At 38.3% G+C, this 10,304-nt stretch overlaps 1 protein-coding gene across 1 annotated transcript; it reads right to left on the minus strand.

Annotated features, from left to right (window-relative positions):
- Positions 1 to 630: 630 nt before the first annotated feature.
- lyve1b (lymphatic vessel endothelial hyaluronic receptor 1b) lies at positions 631 to 4,106 on the minus strand. Its single transcript, XM_019262407.2, has 6 exons — positions 3,995 to 4,106; positions 3,477 to 3,639; positions 2,398 to 2,537; positions 1,834 to 2,208; positions 1,284 to 1,362; positions 631 to 961 (listed from the first exon to the last, which is right to left on the minus strand). The coding sequence occupies exons 1-6, from the start codon at positions 4,077 to 4,079 to the stop codon at positions 745 to 747; spliced, it is 1,059 nt and encodes a 352-aa protein (XP_019117952.1). The 5' UTR covers positions 4,080 to 4,106; the 3' UTR covers positions 631 to 744.
- Positions 4,107 to 10,304: the final 6,198 nt, after the last annotated feature.

Here is a 10,304-nt window from a genome sequence, read left to right on the forward strand (position 1 = left end):
TAAAACCAGCCTAGTTTGCAAAATTGTGTTAAGCAATTGGAAAATAAAACTGTAATAACACAGAATTCTTACGTCAGACTGTTAACAATCGAGATTTATGTCACTTTATAGTAAAATCATTAATTGACAAAGACTCACATTTTATTCCCCAAGGATGATTTTACTTTTATACAGTAAAGAATTGCATCTTAAAGATTTAAAGACCCGTTGATCAAACACACACAAAAACACACATATATATGGACTTAAAGATGGAAGATGGACAGTGGATATTTACAATCACTTTATAAATGCATCAAAACATTTAGAAAGTAAATCTTCCTCTAGTCTGAAATGTATTATGAAGCTTAACAGTTCCCGCTGCCTCAAAAGAACCCAGAACATTATCAAGGACCCATCCCACCCCGACCACATCCTATTTGAACAGTTACATTAAAACCAACACAAACAGACTAAAAAACAGCTTTTATGCCATAACATCCTTAAATGACCACTTGAAATAATTCATGGACTGGTGCTCTGTATATACTGTATGTGGGTGTATGCGCTATTTTGTTTTGTTTTTAATTTTTCCATGTTTTTATCCCTTTTATCTATGCTTTATTTATGTTTTATCTATGCTTTATTTATGTTTTATTTATGTTGCATTTATGTTTTATCTATGTTTGTTTTATACTATGTTTTTTTGTTTGTTTTTTGTACTTCCTGCACTGAGATGGCAATAAAGATATTCTAGAGAGTCCATTATTCATCATGAAACACCTCTTTGTGAAGCTTCTCTAAAGAAATCGGCGTGATGCCTGGATTCACACACAGCGTGATGTCACTGGAGTACATCCTGTCCGACTCTTCTTCTCCTTCATATTGGCTGTGCAGGTCCATCTCACTGTCGGTGTGCTTCCACATCTCTGTCTCTGTGTCGTCCTTCTGCTGCCCCTGAGGCCAGAAGGAGAAGAGATTCCTTTTCCAAAAGAAGAGGAGAAACATCACATTACAAACACAATGTATATGAATTGCTCACAGCTTATTACATTCAGTAGAAGGCTTGATGAAGCAAATAAAAGAGTGGCACTCATACATTAATAATTAAAGATAAAAGTTCTTGAGTTGCCTCTAATGATGACAATAAAGTTTTACAGAGACTTCAAACTCAAACTGAAATCATGAAAGTATTTGTTTCTGCTTTTACTCTTATATATTGTAAACTAGCCCCTTTCTGATTCTAAATCATCGTACATTTTTTATGATGCTTCAGACAGAGTTATAAACAATGGAAGACTCACAGTTTGTAGTACCACACAACGCCAGCTGCTGTGATGAGCAGAAAGATGATGGCAAGAATGATGAGTGCCGTTGGTACATCTGGAACACAAAGAAACATTTTCTGAATCATCACAAACTTGGTCTAATTTATATTATATAATTATACACACCAATTCAACTCACAGCTCATCAGTTTCTTCTCCACAGGGCCCTAATAAATGTTATATGTTACCATTAGAGGTGATAGTAGACTACAATCTTTGTCTAACCCTTAGACTCCAATTCAGACAAAATCATGTAAACCATTTTAAAGGTGTACACTCTTGTTTCTCTGCCCCCTAGTGGCCAACATTTGATTAATGCAGCTTTAATGTGTTGACTGTAATTCTGCTAGAATAGGAAACATTTAATAAAAAGATAGATAGATAGATAGATAGATAGATAGATAGATAGATAGATAGATAGATAGATAGATAGATAGATAGATAGATAGATAGATAGATAGATAGATCTCCTTGTCACAGGACAATGTCACAACTACTAAACATGAAAGAGGACGGGGGACAGTACCTCCCAGAGGTTTTGCAGCGCTCACTGATGTTGGCGTCGTTGACTCAGAGGAAGCAATGGAAACAGAGGTATGAGCAGAAGCAGAAAAGTCAGAACTGATAACAATGGGTTTGGAGGTGATGAGATGAGAGAGAGAAGTAGGAATGTGCGTAGATAAAGTCTTAGGTATAGCGGAGGTGGAGGGAATCCTTGCTGAATGTGTTGTCTTGACTGGGAGAGTGAAAGCTGTTTGTTTAGCAGCTGCTGTCGTCCTCGGCTGTGTTGAAGGTGGAGACTTGGTTGTTGAAATGAGCAGAGGTTTGGTCAGTGTTTTCAGTTTGGTGGAGAATGTGGAGGTTTCTGGGCTGGATGTTGAGGTGTTTGGAGTTTCTAAATCTGCAATTGGTGAGAAAAAAATTATGGTTTAAAGTGCTTGAACAGGACAAAAGAATCACGAGTGTAGAATGCTCATGTAACGGGGGAAAGGAAATAATAAAAGAAGCAATTTAGGATCAGTAAATGACAAATGAATCACGCCTATAGACGTGGAAACATACAGTATACAGTGCAGTAAATAAACAGTACCTGATGCATTGTAACAGAAGACACCAAACATTCTATCTGGACGTGCAGACCACGTCACCACTCCAGTTTTGTTACTTCCACAGGTTTGTTCAGCTCTGAGTCGTGGGACAACGGCAATCTGTTCAGCTATCCAGCCAAATCTGTAAGAACAATAAATAAAGACGTTTATTATGAAAAATAAAAATGTTCTTGTGGACTTCACAGCATTGTTCAAAAATGTGTTTAATTAATTGTTATTATTTTAATTTAAAACTGAGAACTTGAAATATGTTTTTTTTTTTTTAAATGAATGAATGTAATCAGAACAATCGCCTCGAGGGATATTGCCTGAACTGATGGTGGTTGAGTTGAATTGTGGGTTATGTAAGCACCAGATTACTGGAATGCATGGAATATTTTGTTCTGGTCTTTCCATTTTGATTGTTTTCTTTTTTAACTGTCTATTGTGAGTGGGACAATGTTAAAGGACCAGTGTGTAGGATTTAGTACCCTCTAGTGGTGTAATTGCCAATATCTAGAGCCAGTGTTTAGTTTGTCCATTGGGCTATGGCTATATATATATATATATATATATATCTATATATATCTATATATATATAATCTTATATATATATATATATATATAATTATATATCTATATATATACATCTATAAGAGGCACATTCTAAGGTGACAAAAACATGATTCTTATTTTAAGGTGTCTATACACTAATAAGAACATAGTTATGCATATTATATTATATTTTTGGCATATTCTGTAAATGTCGATGGAGTACTTGTCATTTCTGTTTTGTGAATCAGTCCTGTGGCTGCAGCATCATGTTCCCATTGAACAGCACAGACAGAGTGACAAACTAAAAACCAGGCAACTGAGTGATAAATATTCACTGCATGTGTGAAAACAGTTCATTTGTATTTGAACTAGGCTGACTTATGGGAGCAGATTTAGTCTGATATGATGCACTTGGTTAACGTGATTTGTATATATGTTAATAACTGCTAATATTAAAATGTTGGATTTTTTCATTTGTCAGATATCCTGCTGCACCAGAACAGTCACCACAAGCTTTCAAGCCTACTTGCACGTCTCCAGTCCACGCCGTACTGCTCGCTCCATCTGGGCTTGGCTCGCTATGGTGACGTTCAGAAATAAACAGGCATCTCTGGCAGCAGTGAAGTTGAAGGTGTATCTTCCTCCTTCAATAAGCATGAAGACTCCAGCAGCACTCTGACTTTGACTGACTTTTTGTAAAAACACACACATTAAGAGGTATTCAACAACAACATGTGGATTGAACATTAAACTTACATCTGTGTACATTTAAAGTACTACATCTTATAAAAGGGTTATGATCACTTTAATCTATACTGTAAAGAAAAAAAGTCTCTAATGTTTGTGCGTAGGCCACAGATTAAACCTTGGCACCAATGACAAATAATTATAATAATTAACATTTACATTAATCCATTATAGTTTTTGTTGATTTCACATTTCTCATGTATTATTGATGCTGTGAGCGCAGGTAGAGACATTGAAATAAAATTCATAAATGTGCCAGTATTTAGTCTAAACATGCTGCTGAATCAAACAACGTACCTTTAAACGGATTGGAGTCAGTGGGCATCAAAAAGGCTCCAAAAGACAAAAGTAAGAAGTGAGTAAAAAAGCGCAATCTTGCCATTTTTCTATAAAATATGAATCACATATAACTGAAGTGGTTGAAGGTGAGAAGCCAAATAAAGCGAACACAGAGGGAAAACCCTCAGAACGAATGTCATGCGGATGGGACAAGGAAACAGGAAGCGAGAGGGTCGAATCTGCTTGATGGCCCTTTACGAGATAACACTCACACTTCCACAGGGAGTAGAACTCGAGGGGGGGAAAAAATTCTGTTTGATCCAAATGTTGTTGTTTTGGCTATCAAATCACATAGGTATATGGCACACATGGTACAATCGACACTAAGCTATTTAAAAATAACAACAAATTGAGGATTTCCAGGATATATTAAAGTGGGATGACAGGAAGTATTAGCTTTAAGTGCTGCTCCGAGAGTAATGAATAACAGGAGAGACTCCTTAGTAGAGAGCTGATCACTCATGTAAGTTGGTTGCTTCATGTTTTTTATCAAACTGGTGCATTCTCAGCCAATTATAGATAAAGCAATATACTTTTTTGAAAAAGGTTTTTTTTCCTGCTTTGTCAGCATCTTCCAGAGGTATGTTTGCTCTGACGGGCTGGTCGGAAAAGGAACTTCCTCCACATTGTCCCTGTGCTTTCTCTGTTATTCTCTTTTACCCCTCTTCTCTATTATCATTTCTAGTTAAACTCTCATATTTTTCTGAAATGTTTCTGCTGCATCACGTCACACTTTGTCCAAAACGAAGTGCGTTCAATCCTTCTTTCTTTTGTTTCAAACCGACACCGAGGACAGAGAACAGTTCTCAGGTGTTCTTATCCAATTTTGGGATGCGTCCCATGGCACGCATCAAAAAAACAACACAGGGTTCATGACACAGTGAGGGATCAAACCTTTAACCTTTACTTCCTAATTGTTAATGACACTGCAGAGTCCAATGCTTTAAGTGCACTACTACTTTTTGCCTTAACTATTGCAGTGGTAACTTTTGAAGATATACCCAAATCACCATAAAACATTGGTATTACACTAAAGGAAACATTTCATGTTTTATGAGATGTGTAAACCGTGTTTGAACAGATATACATTCATTTTGTTTGACCAAAAGTCATTCTCAGATGAAGAAATGTACAGTGTGCTCTCTTATAATGTGATGTGAAGTCTCATATTTGGGCTCAGGCTGGTCTCTATGCTTATAGACAAAGTTTAAAATTCAAGTAATCCAAGTATTTTATTTGGGGTTTGTGGTAGTACTGTGTAAAACTACTGTTAACTCCAATCACAGATACAGAACTAGAATAAAAATAGATTCTATTTAACCATGCTTTACAACCCCAAACAGAAGTAATGCAGAATTTTCCACTCATAATCCAGTTTATCAGCAGTTCTTATAAAAAAAGCATGAAGGATCAAGGCGATGAAACAACATTAAGGTTTTTTATTTTCTGAGCTGTTAGAGGGACAGGAGTCTTGAATGACTTGAACTGTGACTCTGCAATACATCCAGTTATTACTTTATGTGTTCCTTCCTGTGTAGTGGATACCTGAGGATCTAAATTACAGCAAAGAGCACAAACAATCTGTCATGCTTAGCTAAAGTTACACAGAGTGATGTGTTTTGACTCCTGCAGCTCACGGACCAGACAGAACAAGCAAACCTAAATTATCAACCAAGGCGGATTGGCCAATTATCTACGGCGCTCCAAGGAGCATAAAGACTGGGTCAGGGGGAAACAGCTAGCCAGGTTCTGCCCATAGGAGACCAGATCCACCAACTCACAAAATGCTCAGATCAGAAGTTTGATGAACTTTTAAGAAAAGACTCTATACAAATCTACAATTGAATTATTCACATATTGATGGACTTAATAAGCAACTGCAAACCTCATCATGCATATCTCAATTGTTACCAGCAACCTTTCAACCGAAAGGCTGCCTCTCTAATCTCTCTGACGCTGCATTTGAAACCTGAACGTGGGAGTGATAGAAGCCTTTTAGCACGAGGAGTGATCCCCTCTGTTGGTCCAATGTATTTACAGTCGCTTGCTGACAGCGAGGATGTTTTAATGTATGGTGGTGCACAAGGCGAGGGAGTTCAACATGTCCTACTTTCATGACTCGCTGAATATCGTGTGAATAATGGAGCTTCCTGCCTGCCTCGGGCTGCAGCATGGATGACTGGGGCTGCGCTGTAAGGGATACAGTGCAGTAATGCAGATAGGAGCTGGGTGAGAAGCTAATTGGTCACACTTCCCTGGTCAAGAAGAGTGTAAGTCTCGCTTCATCCACTGGGACAGAAAAGCATAATTCAGTGATAAAAGTGTGACAATTTCTTTTCATGCTCCATCATTACAGAAAATTGTCCTAGGGGACAAGAGGAGATTGTAATTGAAAGAGTTTTTCTGAGGTCACTGATCCAAAGTCTATTACAGACTTCTTTTTTCTCAGACAGAAATGTCAAATAATATTCTTTTCCCACAGCAGATATGTGTTTTTACTGTTTCTTTTGGTCGTAATAAAGCTTTAAAGAAATATAGAGCCAGTTAATATAGTTTTATCATTAACTATTACCTTCCCATGGAGGAACCATCTTTAGGAATTCGTGCTGTGTAGTGTACAGTGTAGTGAGGGATGGCATACTGGCTGCCTGGGGAGACCAGATGCCTGAAGCCAAGAGTTTTGTACAATCCCAATTCCATGAAGTTGGCATACCATGTAAAATGTAAAGAGAATTCAATGATTTGCAAATCCTTTTTGACTTATATTCAACTGAAGATATCAAGATATTTAATGTTCAAGCTCATAATTTATATTGTTTTTTGTAAGCATAAATTACAGTATAAAAGTATAAAACACTGTGAATGTCATAGGGTGTTAAAAAAACAACACAGGTAAACAGGTTCACTGGAGCAGGTAAAAGGGGAATCCTTTAAAAAGTTCAGTTCTTTTACGAATAAAGAGAGGTCAAGGTTCACCACCTGCAAATAGCCCAACAGTTAAAAACAATGTTTCTCAATGTTCAATTTTAAGGATTTCAACCTTCTACAATCTACTATGTGAAAGATTCAGAGAAAACAGAGAAATCTCTGTGTGGCAAGGCTGAAAACCAACACTGAATACCCATGACCTCTGAACCCTCAAGCAGCGTTTAAGTACAACTCAGGAGCACTTCAGAAAACACTGTCTGTCTGTTGCTACATCTACAAATGCAAGTAGATGACTGTGCCATGAAATGAAAACGTCCAGAAATGCTGCTGACTTCTCTCAGCACGAGCTCATCTGAAATCTACTGGTGGAGATTGGAAGAGTGTGCTGTGGTCAACATTTTAAATTTGTTTCTAGAAATCATCATCACGTGTCTCTTTGCTAAAAGGTTTTACAAAGCATCTCTACTTTTTTTTTTGTAGACTGTGTTACACAAAGTTCAAAAGTCCCATAGGGGGAAACATATTTGAACATATTCTGTTTCCTTGTGAAAGAAACCCTTTTTTGAGACAGCCTGAAGAGTGAAAGGAAATGTGAGGAGAGAGAGATGGGGAACGACATGCAGGACAGAGCCACAGGTCGGATTCGGACCCTGGGCCGCCATTGCAAGGACTGAGTCTTTGTACATGGAGCGGATGCTCTACCAACTGAGCTAAACAACACCCTGAAAGAAACCTTCTTTCACCAAGATCACAAAATACCGAGAAGTATTTTAAACATATTTGTGATCTGGTGCTCCCATCAACAGGACGACATCATTTATCAGTGCCATGATTGTTAGATATGACCATTACAAAATGGATTCATATGATTCTTCTCTGATCTCAGTACATACCGAAAGTTTAGAGAAAGTTTGTGGTCATGGTTACATGAAACCTCTGCTGTAGGGAGGCAGGATGTGCACTTTGGTCCTCAATGCCACTAAATAATTACACCTTTAGCTTTACGTACTTAAGTCAGACATATTTTGTCATAGAGGCACAACAACAGACCCGTTTTTCACTGCACATTCCAAAGTGTCAGTAACCACTACGCCTGCCCTGGCCCTCTTTGCCCCCACTGCTCTGTCTACCTGAGAAGGCCTGAAGATTGGCCGTGAAGTCTGGAGTTGTGGCCTATTTTAAATGTTTTGCCTATGCACCGAAAAAACATCTATGCTCATAAGTGTGAACAACAAAAATTTGGATTACATTTCACCTTTCAAAGGGGAAAAGTTGCCCCCAAACCAAAACACACAGACTGTTTGCTTCTGTCCCGTGCATTTGTCCTATCATGTTACCTTATAAATAAAGAATGATGCTCAGTTGGTGATAGGATCCACCCAGTGAACTCAACGTGAAACTGAGAACTTCATTCACATCACACGCTGACATTCTGAACACAAACCAAGAGGACCGTTTGCTCTCGCAGCATCACCAGAATTACATCAAACCGACATTTGGACTGCTTTTAAAAATGTCACTAAGAGCCAAATCGCACACCGACCTGCAGACGGCAGGGAGGTCCTCGTTAGATGACAGTCTGTACAAGTCTTTCTCCATGAGCAGCAGTAACGTTCACAGAGGCAGCCGGTTCGGGAACGGGTTGGTGGAAGAGGTCAAAGGTCTCCCCAGACCCTCCAGGAGGCCTGTACGGGTGGTAAGGCCTGTCAGTGCCATCAGCTCCAGTGGCTCCTTCCTCCAGATCAATCATCTGCAAGGAGAGCTGGTCAGAAAAAGGAAGGTAAGGAGGCAGATGGGGTGTTTTAAACGTGCACTGGAGCAGCCCTGGGGCTGTACAAGCATCCACAGAGGTGCTTCTGTTAGTTTAACTAATGACCTGCTGGGAAAATATTATATTCCTATTTACTGTGCAAATATTAAATGTTAGGAATGTTACAGGGAAAGTCATCTCACAGGAATATTCAATACCACAGACCCAAAAGAGATTTAACTTGGCGTAATCCCATGAAAAAGAAAGTGACTACAACTGAAACTAAAGTACTGTGACGTCTAACCATTACAAAAAAAACATCTCACAGTAAAACAAAACCCACTACAATCTGTTTTCAATCATATTTTCAGAATTTAGTTCAAAGAAATCATTGACCACAAGCACAACATAACATCTATCATTTGACTGGGAAAAATAACGTGCAGATGAAGGTGTGTAATATACTTTATGCTTACCTGTGTGACATATTATGGCTGGACTGAGACGTTTGAAGCCAAGTGTGGCTACAATGTGCAAATAATTCATACTCACTATGATTATTTTCCTTAAAATCATGATAATCTCAGAAGTCATGCACAGTGCTGCCAGGACTCATAATTCCAAAAAAATATATAGTAGAGTAAGGGGATTCCTACACTCTGGCAGTGCAGGCAGTACGGTGGGCTAAAGGGGGCCATAGAAGAAAAAGAGCCTTCAAACAATGAAATGTATTTTTTCTTGGTATTTTATCGCATACAGATAAATGGGCAATATGTATGTTGTTGTTCAATGTCAAGTCTATTTGATCACGCAATGACACAATACAATATGGTAGCTGGGGCCCATCATAATAGCTTGGACTGGGGCTTGTTGTAACTATCTAGAAAAGCTACATTATGGTTTTTCTAAACTACCTAACATAGCCTAGAACTGCTGTTCCCTCAGTTGAGAAAGAACTTTGAACCTCAGCATAGTTAAGGTAGTTTATGAGTTTAAATAATCATTAAAAGATAACATTCATTCATGGTCATTCATTTCTGCAAAACAGGATAACTTACAGGAAAGTTATTTGATGGTTAGAATGAAGAATTTCATACTGACACCACTCGGTCTCTTGAAGTCACAAAACACTTCTGTTTGTACATCCAGAGAAGTCTTTTGGGGTTAGTTTTGTGTGATCCATCATTTCATGAGTTTGTGTCCTTTAGAAGTTTTTGTTCACACATCATCGATAATGTAAACCTCCTTCAGGAATGTGAAGATCTGAGAAAAGAAAACAAGTACTTAGCAAATGAGATCCACATGGAGCGGATCACGATGCGCACAGAGAATGAGCTGACCATGAGGAACCTCAGGAACCTGAACCAGGAACTGCAGGCTCAAGTCAAGGAGGTAACTCAAACACTCGACATCACTTGCAACAGGGCGTCAGACTTGCTTTGTCTGTGCGCTAATAAACTGAAGGTGTAGGTCATCACAAAACACTGACTTAACAACTTTAGATTTTTATCAGAACTTTAGGAAAGAACTGATGTAAAAACCCTCTCTTCACATCAATATCACTGTTTGACACTTGTTATAATAAAAGCT

Source organism: Larimichthys crocea, chromosome X, assembly GCF_000972845.2.
Source record: "Larimichthys crocea isolate SSNF chromosome X, L_crocea_2.0, whole genome shotgun sequence".
Lineage (NCBI taxonomy): Eukaryota > Metazoa > Chordata > Actinopteri > Sciaenidae > Larimichthys > Larimichthys crocea.